An 18,395-nucleotide genomic window follows, 5' to 3' on the forward strand; every position below is an offset into this window, starting at 1 on the left:
CATGTGGGAGACCTGGAAGAAATTTCTGCCTTTTGATTGGCTCAGCTCCAGCCATTGGGGAGTGAACCAACGGACGCAAGATTGTTCTTTCTGTAAACCTATCTTTCCAATGAAAATATAGCCTCTAACCATGGAGGTGGGTATTGTGGCACAGTGGTTCTGCCACCATTTGAAATGTCTGCAACCCCTATCACAGTGCCTGGGTTCAGGTCCTTCTGCTGATTATAATCCAGCTTCCTGTTATACGTTCACCCTGGGAGGCAGAATTTATGGTCCAGCTCTTTGCTACCTGCCACCCACCGGGAAGAGCTGGACGCAGCTCCTGGCTTCAGCTGCCTTGTCCCCCAGCTGTTGTAGACAGTGGTGGGATGGAAAGTATTTCTCTCTCCTCTCCTTCCTTCTTTTCTCTCTTCCTCCCTCCCTTTTTCTCTTTCCTTCAACCCCTTTAGATACATGTGCTCTTTGTGTTTTAAGAAGGTAACCATATCCAGTTTGTCAAAAGTCCAAAGTCATGGAGGCCTGGAGCCTCTTGAGCACGCCCGTCTCTTTGGGTGCTCACACTCACAACAGACAAACCCCAAGTGTCACCAAGTGCAAAAAGAATTTCTGACTCTCAAGTTTTCACAAAGCTCTTAGCACTTGAAGTATTTCTACCAGTGAAAGAAACAATAAAAGCATATAATCCCTCGAGGCTAGCAGAGCCGACAGAGACGCAGGAACAATGATCTGGACGCTCTGGAATAGAGGTAGCAAATGGAAATAAACACCGAGCCAGAGGAGAGCAGAGAAGGGGTTTACCAGGCTTGACAAATGACACGGTGATTCACACCCACTGCTGGGCTGTCTCTAATAAGCCACAGAGGAAGCAGCCCATCTCAGCTAATTACCAGATAAAAATGTATTGTAAGGACTCTAATTAGGAGACACGGATGGAGGTGATCTAATGATTAAATGCTGCATTCGAGTGACCCCACCATCCATGCGCAGTGGTGCAAGATGTCACTGGAATATTTTGTAGAAACAGTAATTTTATTTCGAGGAGGGGAGGCAGTAATATTTGTAATGATGGCTATGAGGTAAACTAATTAAAAGACAGTTCCTGGAGGAAGAGGGTGGCCGAGAGCAGCTGTGGCCATTCCAAAATCAAGTGCCAAGTCTCAATAGAGGAGCTGCAGTCAAGTGGAAAATTTCTGCCTGACCTCTGCCCTTGCTATTAATTTGCAGGAAAACTAATGACACATATACATATTCCCACAAAATTGTTCTAATTGCTAATTTGCCAAAGGAGCCAAGATTCCAAATTAAACATGACTGTAGCCTGTGAGGGAAGGAAGAACAAAAAAAACTGTAAACCCCAAATGCAGGGTGCTTTGCCACACATAATCATTTGAAGGCTGAACCAACAAGTTAATGAAATGTCAACCTTGTCAACTGCTATAGAAGTTACTTAACTTTCAAACTTTCGTTTGATGATCATGTGCTTGTCTCAAGGAGAAATCGCCTTTGAAGGGGGAGAGGGAGGGACAGGGAGAGAGGGCACGGGGCACGCCTGGGGAAGGGCTCCAAGCAGGCTTTGTCTTCAGACCAAACCTGCTCTTCTCATTAAGTCCTCTGACCAAAGTGGACCCCCAAAAATCAATGACACAGCAACAGAGCAAACTAGAAAGGGTGTGGATTTTTTTTTTTTGTAATCTTGATATATTCATCTTCATTGCAAACTATTCAATCTTAATAAAAATCAATTAGAAATGAAAGTATATGTGTTAGGTGTTTCTGTCAGTCTGGTTTTAAGAGATCGTGTTTTCCGGGGCATGGAGCATGGAAGGGACTGGGCTGGGAGGTCCCTTGTCCTGATGGAAACCCGATTTTTCTTTCTATGTTCATCTTCTATTTTAAAAGAGGTTGCTATGTTTAGAAAAGTTAGTAACTCTGATATTTTCTACGTGGCAACTTTCCATCATGTGATGATTTCAGCAAAGATAATCTCTTTGAAACTCTGGCCAAAAGTTAAATTCTTATGTCACTTAAACTTGCTGGAGGGTTAGCGTTTTTAGATTTATTTGTGCTTTCAAGCATCATCTTTCCCCCACTTTGGTCACAGGCCTATCCTAGATTTCTCTGCCATCAAACTGTTTGAACACTATCAGCGATTTAATATTGGGCTGGATCTTAAAAAAAACAACAAAACCAAAACAAAAAGTTTCTTGTTTTCAACTGGTAATCTCCTCACCCTTTTAAAGATGAGTCACTCCCATTAAAATAAATAAATAAGCAAGTAAACCGCTGATGTAAACCCCAGACAGAAACAGACTTGTCCTAAGTAGTCCCATAAGAATTCATTTTTGTTTTTGTTTGTGCTCTTGCCTCACAGGAAAACAGAACAAAAGACAAACATGAAACCAAAACACCAAGGGACACAGTGGGCACGGGAGGGACTTCCAGGCTCCCAGAACTTGTTTGTCTACTGCTGCTTTTACTGGCCCGAGTGCACTAAGCCGCAGGGATGGGACCCGATCACGCGGTGGGAAGGAGGAGTGGATGGCAGCTGGATGCCTCGGTGATGGGCCTCGCCTTTTCTATCTCACCTGGTCCCTGTGGAAGAGACTTAGGAGGTGGTGTAACTGGCCGTGACACTACAAACAAAGCCAAGAGCCTGCCCCAAGTTGATGAGGGAGAGATTCCATGAAAAGCAGGCTGTAAGATGGCGTTTGCGCGTGGGGCTTAGCAATCCCTTTTTATGACTGCCTAATATTATTTCTCCAAATCCAAAGCAAGGCTCTGGCAGCCCGAGTGAGTGGCCATACCTTGATGAAGAGTTAAAAAAGACCCTGAGAGAGGCGTTTTGTTTTTGTGGTAGCTAAAAACAATTTCAGAGCAGCCCTGATTGCTACAGTTCGAGCAAGAGAAAATGTGCAAAAAGGAACATCTAGTACTGCATTTCATTCCAATTGTGTTCTATAATATTTTCATCAAAGAGGATACACTACCAGCACGGTAATGACCTGCCCACCAGCTCTGAAACAGCGTGGTTTCTCGGGGCCCCAGGGCTCTGCACGGAGGTGCAGCGAGACACCCCAGCATGCGGCTCCCTGCCCACCCAGCACTTCCCTAACAGGACGCCAGCGAAGCAGCTTGCAGGAAACCTTCCACAGCCTCAGGAAGCCACAAGCCTCTCTGCTTGTGTTGTCCTCGCCTCTGAATTGACCCCTCCTCCTCAAGACAGAATCTCAACACATTCTCCACGGGATTAGCATGAAGACAGGAACCTCAAAACAGGATGTTCTGGCATCTACTCTGAGGATGTTACAGAGTTTGGGACAAGAGTCCTAATTATTGTCATCAGGGCAGTATCCTGTTGTTCTCTGCTTTCACTTATCTTTCTGTGGAAAAGAGTAGAGTCTTTTAAACATAACAGCGAACATGGCACTTCCGGGCTGGCATCAAGAACTGCCTTTCTGTTCCATGACCTAACTGCCGCCATGAACTCTTCCAGATTCTTCTCCACAGAGAGACCAGCCTTGGGTTAAGCATAAGTCTGTCAACTGATGTGGACAGTCCCTCCCTCCACACTCATCCTCTTGACCCATCTTCCTCTCTCAGCGCCCTGCCTCAGCAGCACACAGCTGTGTAGACCACACCGAACCCACCTCCTCGCCATCTCTCAGGACTCAGTTTCTCCGCTGGATCTCCCGGAAGTGCCCTGTTCCCGGTCAGCTGCCTCTTGCCGACAGCACCGTTTGTGCCCTGAGAGTGTGGGGGCATGTGCAGTTATGGGGGGGAAGCTTGTTCCTCAAGACCCCACGCCCCTCCCTGGCAGCACCACGTGTCTCCCTTCTGACCGCTCCCTCCAGCTCACCGGGCCCTCTGGCCCAGCGCGCAGCAGGCTCAGATCCACATCTGAACACTTGGGCGCCTTCCAGGATGAGCCTGTCCTCTAACTATCCAAATGTGAACATGAGTTCCACAAGAGGATCCAGAAAGTGCGTCCCTGGCCTGATGTAACAACAGTGCAAGGTTCTGGCAGTTTCTCTGAGGCAACGAAACGGGAACTGGTTGGATGCTTGGATACAGCGAGCGACACTTACCACCCAAATGGCATTTAGTGAAAGACAACATTTACAGCAAAGCATTCTATCACTTAGTGACTAAGAATTTTTAAATAAACAACGAGGTCCTTTTTAAACAGAAATGGAAAAAGAAAAACTTCATAAACTTACTGGCAAGGTTGTAACATGAAAGTCCCCATCTATGGCTAGATTACAATCCCAGGGACTGTTTGTTTGAAATCGCAGATTCTAGAAGGATACTCATCCACACACACACCAGGCATTCCGCTATTTAGGATAGGCAGCGTAAATCAGAGGCTGCTGGCACCGCGTTCGCATCAGGGTCGGTGCCCAGACAGCTCAGGGCCCTCGGGCTGGAGGCACCAAGGGCCTGCCGCCCGTGTGCCCCCACCACCCACCCAGCCTTTTCTTTCTTTCTTTCTTTCTTTCCTTTTTTTTTTGACAAGGAAATGAAAATTTATGCAAAACATTGCATGTCTACCTTTTATAATTAATTTCCCAATGCCTCACCTATACATATTTTAATAATTCCTGATTTATAAGATGGTATCTATAATAAAATTTTCTATTTTCCAATAAATGAAAAGAAGGCAGGGTTCACTCCGACAACAGAGTGTCACACAATATCTGCTTGTCAGGCACCAATTTTTACTTCTTACATGTAAGTTAAAGGATAAGGAATTTATAATGCCGCCTGTGAAGGGAACCACTTTTCATATACAAATGGGATCTTTTTTTTTTCAAAGGGTAATACAACAGTACATTTACATAAACTAATCCAAACAATCTATGTATTTGACAATGGCAAACCTCACACAGACGGCCTATTGTTGGTTTACATCTTGGAGTTCTTTATATTGGCTTGTAGCGCTGCTCTAGCTGTCAAAGGGTTGACTTGGACTCTAAATACATGGTTACAGAAGTGCGATATTGGACTTCTTTGCAAAAGAAAACCTGCTGTGTATGAATTCAAAAGCTATTAATTTTTCAGTCAAAAATATTCGTGCCTATTTCTTTTAATAAAGAAATACTGTGCTGAGCTACTAAGAGATAATGTTGACTAGTGGTAGAGAATTTTCAATAGAGCAGTTAAAAATAAATTTAGTAGGAGGTCCCCTTCAAAGTTATAATTTTCTAGAATGTAAAACACTTTTTTAAAAAATACTAATCAAGGTAAACCTTCCTTCTCCGTTCGTGTCTCCCCCAGCTGCCTGTACCAGCTGCTGACCACTGGCCGCCGTGGGTTCACCTGTGTCTGCCGCCTGCCCACTCCCAGCCCCACGCGCACGCGGTGCCAGCCATGCACTGCAATTTCTCCTGTCCTTCACCAAGCGCCCCAGACTCCAAAACAATTCCAGGGCCGGAGTGCCAAGCCCTGCATCTGTCAGCTCTCACGGCTGCCGGTAAGCCACGGAGGAACAAGTTCCTCCACCTCACGCTTTCCCTCGTGGCTGGATGCAGTCACAGGAAACAGGGCTCCTCACGGCCCCCCGGAGACCTGTGCGGAGTTCCCAGGCAAGGGGCACCCTCTGCCATGAGCTCTGCCTGTCCGTGAGCTCAGCCAACTCGTTCCACGGCACTACCAATCTGCCCACTTGAATTCATGTTCTTTAAGAGGAGGGCTTGCTGGGGGCAACACTGCTGACCACACCCGACTCCACATTACTGCGTGGCCCGGGTCCTCTTCCCCTTTCTTTTTGGTCACCCATGTATCCAGTTCTTCACCCATTTACTGTGAAATACATGGAAACTAACAACACGCTCCTAGTAAAAATGGATGCGCGAAGTGTTTAATGATTTTATGTCCTATATCTCAGTAATGTGTTCTGTTTCAGACATTAATTTTGTCTGCCAACTGCATCTTGGCAGGCTACCATATTTGCTGGGTTAATAGTCTGACTCCGTTTTATTTCTATCACCATAAATCATACATCTATGGGTGTATGTTTGCTTTATTTATAGAAAAAAATCAGTCAAAACAGATAAACCAATACTTTGCCATTATGCTGCATCATTGCATATTGATTAAAATTGCCGGTACTAACTATAGATTGTCAACGCTCAATTAATTTTCACACAGTGACTCCAAGCAAAATCAAATAAAGGCAGTGTACCTTTAAATTTTACAAATCTTAAAATCAAGAAGCAAAGCACTGTCTCCATTTTGAATAATCAGCTAAAGCTACTAGATTTTTACCAACGTAGGAAAATTAGAAATCCAACAGTTAAAGAATTTGATTACAAGGAATGAGTCCCAAGACAGGACTGGGCGATTCGGCATCAACTTTCTGCTCTGACACGAGCCGCCTGTGCTAGAATGGCGTCCTTCAAGGTCTAGTAAAACAAAGCAGGTCACTTCACAAGAGATCCCGGAGCACTGATTCCTAAGCAGTCTCAGGGCACCATATTTGGTCCCCGAGCGGTGAAGGGGTCATTTTCACTTCAGACTCCTGACAAACTTTACTACTCTCCAGCACGTGGTCCTCCTAATGTACTTCAGCACTCTGATTTGGCACCAATCACTCTGTCCCAAGGAAGAGCTGCTTGCTTGGGCCTCGGGGGCCAAGGACCCCGTCTGAATCACCCCCCATCTCCGCTAGATGGACGGCCCACCACCTTCATCAGGACGGGGGACCAGCGAAGGCCTCAATACACGCAATACCCCAATCCACTGAGGTCAGCTGCCCTGACCCGTGCACGGGCGCACGCGCACTGCCTTCAGCGGCAGGGCTGGTACTCACGGGCTGAGGGGCGGCTTTGGGCTCTGTAGACTTCACATGCAGGTGGGTCATCATGGCTTGCAGGCGTTCTTTGTCTTTTGCAAGCTAGTAGGAAGAAAAATGCTATTTTATTTCTTTGAATACAGATTCATTACCATCTTTAACACCCCAAATGCTACATGTTCCAATGAACAATGGCACTGTAACACATGATAAAACTCATTTTCATGGCTTATTCATTTTTTTGAAATCTTTATGACCATTGCCAAGCTCCAAGTACCCGGACATGTCAGTGTGCGATTTCTCAATACAACAACATGCAAGAGACTTTAACTGGGAAGTTCTAGACCTGCCGGCACCAAGGAGTCCAATGTCACGTGGACAGCTGACTGGCAAAGGTGAATCACGCCTATTGACCAATCTGAGAATGCCAGAGGAAACCGAGCTAGGCAGCTCAAGCTCGTGAACGCACCTGTTGTAGTTGTAGAAGGAAAACTAGACAGAGGGGAAAAAAAAAAACCTAGACAGATGGATACATTTATGCAAAATTATCTTTCTCTTTCTTCACAGGTAGGCACTAAGACAGTGCTGGCAAGTGCGTTAGCAGGTACCAGCAGGGCTGCCAGAGCACACACTGACGGACTGTGTTTACTCATTTGCTCAGTATGTATGTATCTGCTCTATGTCACTTTCATTTGAATACTTCGAGACTCATCACTCTATTAAAAATATCTTCAGAAGTCACAAGAGTGTCTGATTGGATGCACACAGCGGGCATGCGAGTACTAAGTGGATGCCGCATTTATGTTTGCTTTTGATCAGCCTGACACACTAGTTTTAGTAATTTAAAACAGCTGGGCATAGAGGACATAATTAATTCTCAAAAAAAAAAAGTGAGAAATATGTCCTCAGAATATGATCAAGGTATAGTTAAGAGAACAGCTGTGATTTTTTAGGGAAATTGTGCAAGAAATTGATCGGGAGGAGAGAGTGAGCTGGCGGGTCCACACTGTTTTATTTCAGGACTCTGCTAAACTACTTGTCCAGAGTGATAGTGTGGAGCTGAGAAGGGGTGCATTTCTCCCATGGTAATGTAAATAACCTCAGACTTACATAAAGCTAATTGATTTGTAAAAGATTTAATAATCAAATATGCTTCACCTTTTTCGATAGCTCTTTCAGGGGAAAGGAGGTCAGCAGCAGGGGAGGAAGGAAACAGGGAGGGCAGAAAGGGAAGGATCTTTTTGCTCATCCCAACCCATGACTCACTCTCCAGCCCTATCGCATTTGGTTTTCTTTTTTTTTTTTTTTTTCCCTTTCATTCCCTTGTGATTCAGGGAGGAATATATTAAGAAAAAAAGAAGCTCTACAGTGTTAGCATTTATCTCTCAACAAACAGGAAATGAAAATGATACTGTATTAGGAGCCATTTTATTATTCATCCTCTGTTCTTCAGAAAGTTACTGAACAGCCAAACTCAAAGATTTGTCTGAACACATAATGCCAAAGGAATTTAGTTTCCTAAAGTGTCTCAGGACTATTAAAATGTTGGAAATGGCATTTTTGTGCATTTATTATTATTTTTTAAACACAAGTACCCTAAGTTGTCTGTTGCCAAAACAAAAATATTCTTAAGATTTTTAGAAAATGCTCTTGCTTTGAAAATTATCCTTGGGTAGAGGGAATGAAGGCATATATGTCACTCTCTTTAAAAAACAAGCAGTCTGCCACGTTCAACAATCCAAGTTAAAGGGTGTGAAGTGATATTTACTGAATAGTCTGCTGAATATTAATTGTGACTTAATTGAGGAGCAAACAGCAGTGATGTTGCAATTACAGGCTAAGTCTGGCAAAAGACAAACGCAGATCCCTAAGAGCAAAAGGAATGGCCTTCTGTGGAGTCCTTGTGGCAGGCTGACCTTCGGCTGGCCAGTTCAAGGTCAAAGCAGCACTTGGCAGACACACATAGGATGTGTGCACACAGCCACACCCGTCACCTTCAGGGTGACTGCCGGAGGGAGCGTTTTCTTACTTTCCAACCGGGACACAGAATTCCAAGGATTATCCAGGGGCCTCACTTCTACTCTTCTAGCTCTGCCTTTCTACGAGGTGGGCAAGGTTACAAAAAATAAAAAAAGAGGGGGGCAGAAATCCAACTCTTTGGTTGTAACAAGAGGAATATCATATTCCCAGATAAGTTTTACGTTTAATCAATGAGAGCTCTAATACCAATTGTTTAAACAATGCAGGCAAAAAAAAAAAAAAAAAAAAACTCTGCCAAATTAACTTTTTATGCTTTTAGGCACACACAAATAAGCTAAACATCCACACCCTTTGAAACCACATCCTCCCCCTACGACGGCTGTCTTGCATGTGTAACACTCACTGGCCCTTCAAAAGTCATTCACCTCCTTGATTACTTGTAATGCCATCATTACACGATCTCACCACTCCCGTTAATATTCACGGCACCAGTTCATTGTTAGGAAATGAGAAGACCAACATTTAATATGAGCCAGTGTATTCCAGCACTGCCTCCCGCATTGCGAATCCTGAGAAAGGCAGACTGAGGAATTCAATCCATAGGCCGAGTAAGAACTCGGCAGGTAAATGGAAATTGAACTAATGCACGTTGCAGGACCAACAGAGACCGGCTCTAGGTGAGCCTCCCCGGCAGGAGAGCACTGGGCCCTGCGCGAGGGAGCTTGCTCATGTGGGGCCTGTTCCTGGAAGCAAGTGCAGCCACCAGTTCTCTGGGACGGTGGAGGGTGACCCCCGTTGGACGCGGGCACAAGTCACGCCTCGCTCAGTGACACTGGCCTCACCATGCAGCACGCTTCTGGAGGATGTGGCTTCTCCTGAGGGTGCAGCAGGTGCCTAAGAACTCTGAGGGGCTTTTCTGACAGCAAGATCTGCTCTTGCACACGGCGCAGGCTTGGCGTGGCAGCTGGTGCCTCCCTGACACCCAGCCCACCTGTCCCTGACTGTTGGTTTTTTGAAAGAGCTGTGGAGAGCCCTGAGCGGGAGCCTAGTGCTTAAAGTCCTCGCCCTGCACACGCCAGGATCACATATAGGCACCGGTTAGCACTTGGCTGCTCCACTCCCCATCCAGCTCCCTGCTTGTGGCCTGGGAAAGCAGTCCAGGACAGCCCAAAGCCTTGGGACCCTGCACCTGCATGGGAGACCCCAAGAAGCTCCCGCTTTCAGATCAGCTCAGCTCGGGTCCTTGCGGATACTTGGGGAGTGAACCAACATGAGGAAGATCTGTGTCTCTCCTCTAACTCTTTCCAATACACAATGACAGTCTACGGGATGCGGACACAGCATAGGGGCTCCACGGAGCTGACAGAGCAGCTAAGAACAAACACCTTCCTGGTTTCAAAAATGGAGGAGAAAGCTTGGGGAGGAGGGTGTAGTGGTGCTCCCTTCCCACGGGTCTCTCGAGTCCTCCCTGCATTTTCCTCTCATCCTGAGCAACTGCTCCCCCCTTGGCTGACACGGGTGACCCCCTCTTCTGCCGGTCCCGGCTTCAGACCGCAAAGGCGTGGGACATCCGCAGGACTCCGGCCGGTGGTCACTGAGAAGCCGGGAGTGCGGCAGGTCTCAGCCAGGAGGGGTGGCAGAGCCGGGCCCTGGCTGCAGCACGCCTGGTCTGACCTCCTCACACAGTGGGCTCTCCGAAGGACCGCCTCGGGCAAGAGGGCAGGCCAGATCTGCCCACCCCCCACGCGCAGCCATCCAAGCACTCAGCCCGAACCACCAGGCGAGCAGGGGTGCCCAGGCTCACCTCAGGGGCAGGCATGGGGTAATTCCGACACAGGGATCCCACATCTAACCACCCAGGGGCTCACCCGAACCTGTACACTCACAGCCAGCTCCGCAGACAACCGTGATGTACACAGACTGGCCTGACGGGCAGCACTGCCCCCGCTACCCAGGTCTCTAACCTGCAGCTCAAGAAGGAAACTAGAGAGGGGGCGGAGGGGGACGGAGGGGGACGGGGGGGACGGGGCACAGGGGGACGGGGGGGCGGGGCGCGGAGGGGGGCGGGGTGTGGGGAGCGGAGGAGAAAGGGCAGCCCAGATGGAAGGAGCTGAACTGACATTCTCCCCCCAGACTGAGCATTTACTTACTTATTATTTTTTTTATTGGAAAGGCAGATATACAGAGAGGAGGAGAGACGGAGAGGAAGATCCGTCCAATGGTTCATTCCCCAAATGGCCACAATGGCTAGAGCTGAGCCAATCCAGAGCCAGGAGCCAGAAGCTCTTCTAGGTCTCCCACGTGGGTGCAGGGTCTCAAGGCTCTGGGCCGTCCTAAACCGCCCTCCCAGGCCACAAGCAGGGAGCTGCATGGGAAGCGGGGCCACCGGGATTAGAACTGGCGCCCATATGGGATCCCGGCGCGTGCAAGGTGAGGACTTTAGCCACTATGCTATCGCACCGGACCCTGAGCATTTACTTATTTTTGACTCATTTTATGAAACTCTGGTAATCCACATACTTTCACAGCCTAGTCTCTGTGAAAGCTCTGAAAGGATTTCTTTGCCACCACGGCAGCACTCAGGTGGTGGGCAATCCATGGCTCATTTCACCCCAGTGGAAGGAAATTTCCCTACTTCCATTGTGCTCCGTCACCATCTTAACATTCCTCACATGTTGTTATTAAAGACTCTCTTGACATTTAAAGCAGACGCACACTAATACTCAGTCATAGTCTAGGAATTCTAATGCTCCTCAAGTTCGGCGGGATTTTAAATTATGAACAGTAAGTGTCTTGCTTTTCAAAGGGGGATGCACAAGTGAGAGTCCTCGCGACTCAGCTTGTTCTTGGCTCTGGCCTCAAAGCGCCGGTGGCGGCAGCAGCAGAAGCCACGGTGCCACCAAGGACCTCCACCCTCCCCAGCACGCCCCAGCCTCCTCGAGCAGAATGGTCTGGGGGCTCTGCAAGGTCGGGGCTGGGAGGAACCATCCTGAAGACTGCCTCGGATGGGGCTAGGAAGGTTCCAAGGGGATACATTACAGACCGTATATTTGCCAAAGTCTAGCAAGCTGGTGTGATTACAAATAGCAGCACTAATGGGACAGTAATCGCACGCGGCGTCCGCGCGGTAATTGATTCGAGTTAGGATTAATGCCCCCGCTGCTGTCTGAGCGGGTGCGCTTTTCCTCCTGCTGACATACTCCTGGAGCTCAGGGCTCCTGGTGGGGAGGATGTGGAAGACTCGGGAGCGGCAGTGATCCGAGCTGCCTGGCCACGGATTCCTCCGGAGAGCGCCCCGCGAGGCAGGCAGGGGCTCGCCAGCCGCCCCCAACGGTTGTGAAGATCGGGTCGCTCCCAGGGGTGCACACAGAACCCCGCCCGGGGCGCCGGTGGACAACAGCCCTCCGTGGACAAACCCTCGGCAGCAGCGGCCAGTAACAGGCACAGACTACGAGGCTGGGTTAGCTGCCATCACTCCCTCCACAGGCGTGCACAAATTCATCACATGTCCTGCACACGAGCTTATCTGTAAGGGGCAGGTGGGGGCACAGAGGGTCACTCTGTTGACTCTTGAAGAGGCCAGTGGCGATCATCGTAAATTTAGTAATACCTTTTGCAAAGAACAAGAAGAAACGTGCATCAAGCATGGCCGTTCAAGTTGAGGCACGTGCTCCCGATCGTTACAATCAAGGGACAGGGCTGGCTGTGAGGGTCGGACACGAGAACCAGCTCAGGAACCAGCCCTTCAATGGCAGCGGAGCCCGGGCATTCACCAGTTTCTACAGCCAGTGGGTTCACACCGACCGTGAACGGGCACCAACTCATCCCAGTCGGCCAGAACCTGGGCAGTTTTAGAAGCTGAAAATCCCGAGTCGAAGGAATGCCCCGAGTCCCAGGGGAGCCCGGGGGGCTGATCATTCTGTTTTATATTGAGCATATAAATGAACTTTTGAATAATCAGTAGATGTTTCCACTCCGGGAGCAGACTCAAGCAGCTCCCCTGGCTTGGAGTGTTCTTGCCAACAGCCCGTTGCTGCACCACCACCTCCACGACGCCCCTCCCTTTAAGCAGTGCAGCCTGGTGGGGCAGCTGAAAAGCATGCCGGTCTTAACCTCAGCACCAGGCTGTAAGTCACTGGAAAAAAAGGCACTTTGAGAAGCAGTGACTGAATAGAATAAAATTATTAAAAAATTTAAAGTACACATCCTTTTACTCCCACCTCCTGTCTAACAGGTTCATGCTGATCTGGCTGACCCGTTTCACGCTGCCTGCTTCGAACGCGCACTTCTGCGTCTAGGCCGAGGGGCTGCTGGAGGCCTGTTCCCCTGACCCAGGAGGAAAACACAAAGACCTCCAAGGCCCCTTTTCTTTCGTTCAAGACACATCTTTCTCCAATGACAATTTAGCAATGCCACAGGGTCATGAAAATTATTAAAACAAATAGTCGGCCCCAAGTCTGCCTGTATCACTATTACCTCTTAGCTAACAGAAAGCTCTTTCCTGTTTCCCTCCTGCCTGCTATAGCAGATAGCTCCCCTTCTTCTTCAAACACCAATATCATCCAGACACTGCAACGCTGCTGGGCTAGCCCATCCACAGCTTACCTAAAGCGCTGCGCACGTGGGTCCCGTGCAAGAAGCCAGGGAGACCCAAGCAGCGTGAACTGCAGTGCCTGGGCCCCAAACTGGTACTTGAGGCTCTCTTCCCAGGCACAGGCACAATCCTGGCCCAAGCAGCTGAGGGGCCAGGCTCACCCCAACGTATTCCTGTCTGTCTGAGTTGGGGCAACAGAGTGTGAGCTGGCAGCATGGACACTTGACTGTGGGGCCCTTCCTCCACTCCAGTTCTCACTCTCAAGTCTGCATATAATCCTGGAAGACTCCATCATCAAGAGAGAACATTAAACAGGTAAAACATTAAAATGCACTCCCTGACGTCAGGCAGCCATGTCCGTGACCCAGTTTATTCCCATGGCCTCTCTTACTGCTGGTTGTCCGTGCCAGAGTAAGGGCTTCATGCCACCTCTTGGGGTTTCCAATGATGGGCTTCCAAATGACAGGGAAAACCTCCGGCTAGCCCACTGGCGAAGGGTAACTGTCATTAACAATCAAATAGCAGATAGCAACTCACAAAGGCAGGGTGCCCGCTAACACGTCTGCCTGACGCCTTTCCCCTTCGGAGAAAAAGGTGCGACAGGGGAATGCAATTCAACATTGCTTCTCTGTCAAACTGTACATAAGTACTCCAGCATGAAGAAAACACTATTTCTAATATCTTCCAAATATTTGGAAAAACACAGATTAACTCATGCATCTTCCAAGACTGGTTTCATGAATGCAGTCATATTTTAGATGCATGGGGACAAGACAGCTCTCATGCACCAGTAGGTCCAGCTCTGAATCCCACCACGTTGAGTTGTGCCTCTGCCTGCCATCTCCGCACTGGCGGTCGGGAGCCTTTTCAGTTCTGTAGGCAGCTCTAGCAAGGGAACTCCAGCCACTAGTCCTGCAGGCTGATAATCACTACTGAATCACACACACATCTCTATTTTCATTTTTTAGGAAGGCGTCAAGGGCTGAGCAGGAATACCAGGGCCTTCCATCTGGGCAGAGGGAATTCTCTGATTTTGACTCAAGGGGACTACAAAGTAACACAGAACCACAGCAAGGGACTCTGAGCAGCTTGGGTCTCTCGTTGGGCTGACTCCACCCTCTGAATTATTCTACTGTTGAACCTTTTTTATGACGTGCTAAGATCCACTCGGAACTTGCTGCCTTTTTGCTTGTTTGCTCGCTTGCCTGTTTTTGCAATGGGAACCCCAGCCAGATTCAAACCCTGGAGACTTCAGTAGCTGCAGAGAGAGCCGACAGGGGTTGATTCTTCCTCCTCCTCTAATATGGTGGTCACCCTGGGGGAACTGCACATACCATAACTGCTCTTTCCCATACTACTAAGCGGTATAAATCTTTATCAAATTCAAGTAAATCGATGGTAATTTCCAACTGTACATTGCTATGAGATACTTGGAGTTCAGGAATTTCCTGAACTAAGTAATACTTTTTTTTTTTTTAAGGGAAAAAGTAGCCATTCTTGTGTCAGTCATGTGCAGGGCATTCCCTGTGGAAACCTGATTTCCTCAGTATCCCAGGATGTGTGGGGACAAGGACTGCCAGGGCAGTCAACTGAGAAGCACAGACACAAGTGCGTGAAAGTGTCAACCATGAGGGCCCGAGCGTGACAGTGCTGAACCTCAGAGACCAGGAAGACGCGGAAGACTCGCGCTAGCCTGGGATACTATTGTATTTAGTCGCCAAGAGTCTCAGATGTGAGAGGTCTGCAACGCAAAGACTCCGGCCAACCTGACCGCGCTCCTCCTCTTAGGTCTATTTCAGGGAAGGAGTCTTGGAATACTAAACGGTGGTTGACATTTTCGTTGTTTATTCCATCTGACTGAATTAAGTAACTGATGAATAAAGTGCACTTTCCTTTGTCCCCTCTGCAATACTGAAATCTTTTGAGTAAACTCCAGAGGTTTTCAAAACCTCCGGAGTGTCAGCTAGCTCCGCCCAAAGACTGGACAGTAGCACCGAGTGATTATTTTGTAGTCTTTTGTTTCTTGGACGTGTAAGAACCAGGAAGCCAGCCCCATCTGTGCTCATCTCCCTGGCACATCACAGCGACTCGGGCAAGGTCCCTGTCATGGGACTCCTCCTTGTCCACGCGTGCTGCGCTCACTGGGTGGATGTGGAGGAGTATCTTCTAGCCAGCCTTTCGCGGCCCCCAAGGCTGGCGAGCACGTGAAACTGCTAGCTGGGAAACTCGAGCAGTGTGGTTCACTGGACTGGCACACAAGGCTAAGAGTCCGAAAGAGGGGAGCAGAACTTTGGGGAGCCGGGGACTTGAGAAAAGCAAGCCGCCAACAGGGAGACACAAGCTTGTTCTGCACCCCTTGACCATGGGCTGCTTGACAAAATTTGACCAGAGTCAAACCACAAGAATTTTCAGCTTTGTGGACTCAGTATGCTGTAATTACTTTACTATTGTGGCAGCCATTGATGAGAAATACATAAATGGATCTGGGCAAAAATGTGCCACAATACAACTGTATGCATGGCTTCCAACATTTGAATATCAGCCATGAAATATGATTCTTTTGGGTTTTTTTTTCTCTCTCTCTCTGAATCATTCAAAATGTAAATTAGTTCATGAGATTTGGCCCCAGGACAGTGGTCTTGCTAATCCTTGAAGTTTGAAGAAACTGATCCTGTTGAATTGACCTGCAGCCTTTTCCATTTCAGGCACACTTGCAGGTAAGCAGGTTCTCAGAACAGCACAGGTAATGACCACATCAGAATGACTGGCCCTATCTTCTTTGCTTCCTATTGCAAGTTTACAAGGGGGAAAAAAAAAAGGCAAACAAACTTGCCCTGCCTTTGATTTAAGGCTCGGGGACAAAAGCAAACTGAAGATTAAACGAAATCTCCAAATAACCAAAGAATCTTTACATGACTCAGTCCCACCTCTAGGCCACACCCACCGAGAAACACTGAGGCTGCGAGCCCATCTCTCTCTGTAGAGCGAACAATGACAGATACACTCAGGCCAGGAGCCACCGTCCCCGGCCCCACACTCAGATCTGTGCAGGCTGCGATGTGTTCCTGGGAACACCATGACATCCCTGAAGACCAAGTTAATGTATGAACCCAAAAGTTAGGAATTTAATCCTACAAAATAAACAAAAAGAAGGAACTGGTATCGTGTTGTCAAGACTACCGACACCACCACGCTGAGTTCAGAACAACTGCCTTCTGTAGACTCCGGGTGCCCGCCGGCTTTCGGTGCTCAACTGCAGGTCAGCTTGGAGGGACGGTTACACCTACTTTCTTCCTTCCTCGCGTAAACATGTAAAATTTAAAGAAACTTTCAAAGACCCATAAAAAGTTGGAAATTTTATGATGTGCCCCTTGCTTGTATAAATATCTTGCAGTTCTAATACATTTTAATCTGTTGAATGAGAAAAATATCAACTAGCTGGAGAAAATAACTTTTTGAGAAAAATCCTACTAAAAAATGTAACTTGTCATGTGAGATGATCACTAATTAAAAAAAAAAAATCCTTTCTATCCTGAGAAGTCACAACAAAAAGTTTAAGTGTGTTTGGGCTGATTTTTCTCTGCAACTATTTGAAGCTGTAAATGACTTAACTCAGTAAAATTCCAAATGTAATTATCTTCTGTACTTAGCCTAGGGCTCTCCATATATCTCGGCCTAGCTGTCTCGCATACAAAATAGGCTTTTCCAAGGCTGGTAACACTATAATGTACAACATTGTTTTAATTTCCCCTAGTCGGCTAACCTCTTGCCTACACTAAACCAGGCAGAGGAAGAAGCCATAGTGAGTCATCCAGCACTCAAAAGCATTTTGGAACTCGGTTGCATAAATGGGGTTTGCAAGGTCAGGCTTTTGCAACTGTATGTTTGAATAATCTCCATTTCTGACCTAATTTTTTTTTTTTTTTTTTTTTTTACTTTTGGAAGCTAATTTTCTATTAATTATACTAGACCGGAATTATCATTGAAATATGGTGATTCATCAACAAGTTACCCCTCGAAGTAGGATCCACATTAAAAATGTCCCCATCTCTCACAAGTGTGATCCTGCAGAAAAATCTACCCCGGTTCATTTTGCTAATAGAAACACACATTCCACACAACCCAATGCATTTCCGAGTGGCAGATCGTGTATGCACGCGCACACCCGGCGTGAGCAGGTGCGCTGAGAACAGGCGCGTGACTCTCAATCATTCTCAGTGACAGAAAAGGAGTCAAAGAAACACGAGAAATAAACCCTCATACACCTCCCATTGTAACTCGGAAAATGTGCTTTTGTATGTGTTCACTCGCCCTGGCTCACTCGCGCTTTTTGCATTCACGTTCATTCTCTCTCAACCTCTCTCTCTCTCCAGCTTGTCTTCCTAGCTCCAGCTTCACAGTGTTAACAACGCCAGGGACTTACCACCAGCACCAGTTAACCAGAAAGCTGAAAGGAAAAGACAGGAGGGGAGGGGAGAAGGGGGATAGGGAAGAAGGGAGGGAGGGAAAGAGGGAGGAAGAGACAGAGGGAGGGAGGGAGAGAGCGAGAGAGCGAGAGAGCGAGTTCAAAGTGGTAACTGAGAATCGGCTGCACACAGAAGTGCCCAGAGCTTGGGAACCTCTGAGCAGTTCCCACAGTGAACCAAGGCTGCGCTTGCCCAGAGAGTTACAAAATGAAAATGAAATAAAGAACACCATCAGATCTTGGACCTTCCCTTGAATAATGAGCACACAGGAACTCATTACAGAACACTACAAGCAATCTGGAATTGGAGGAATACTGAGGTAATATTAAAAATAAATTTGGCTTTACCTGTAGCTCTAACTGCTGTACAACCTGCATTTGTACTCTACATTGGGCTGTACTTCTATCGTCCAGCGCATGCTCGCTGTTGAGATGTCTGCAACAATACATAGAAAATCATTAAGTGAAATGGAGAAACAAGAGTCAAACACAAGTTACTAGGATGCTTAAGCACAAACGAGGCAGTCGGTCTCATCCCCGTGCACGGGTTGGGGCGTGGCCTGGCT

At 47.7% G+C, this 18,395-nt stretch overlaps 1 protein-coding gene across 4 annotated transcripts in view; it reads right to left on the minus strand.

Annotated features, from left to right (window-relative positions):
• FOXP1 (forkhead box P1) overlaps positions 1-18,395 on the minus strand; it is a 493,878-nt gene that overhangs the window by 18,920 nt on the left and 456,563 nt on the right. For all 4 annotated transcript variants that reach the window (XM_040994813.1, XM_040994814.1, XM_040994815.1 and 1 more), the window contains 2 exons: positions 18,178-18,265; positions 6,809-6,892 (listed from right to left, as the gene is read on the minus strand). In XM_040994813.1, the coding sequence (XP_040850747.1) occupies positions 6,809-6,892; positions 18,178-18,265 (172 nt within the window). The remainder of the gene's footprint in view (positions 1-6,808; positions 6,893-18,177; positions 18,266-18,395) is intronic.

Source organism: Ochotona curzoniae, unplaced genomic scaffold, assembly GCF_017591425.1.
Source record: "Ochotona curzoniae isolate NIBS_2020 unplaced genomic scaffold, NIBS_Ocur_1.0 contig_908, whole genome shotgun sequence".
In the NCBI taxonomy this organism is placed as follows: Eukaryota; Metazoa; Chordata; class Mammalia; order Lagomorpha; family Ochotonidae; genus Ochotona; species Ochotona curzoniae.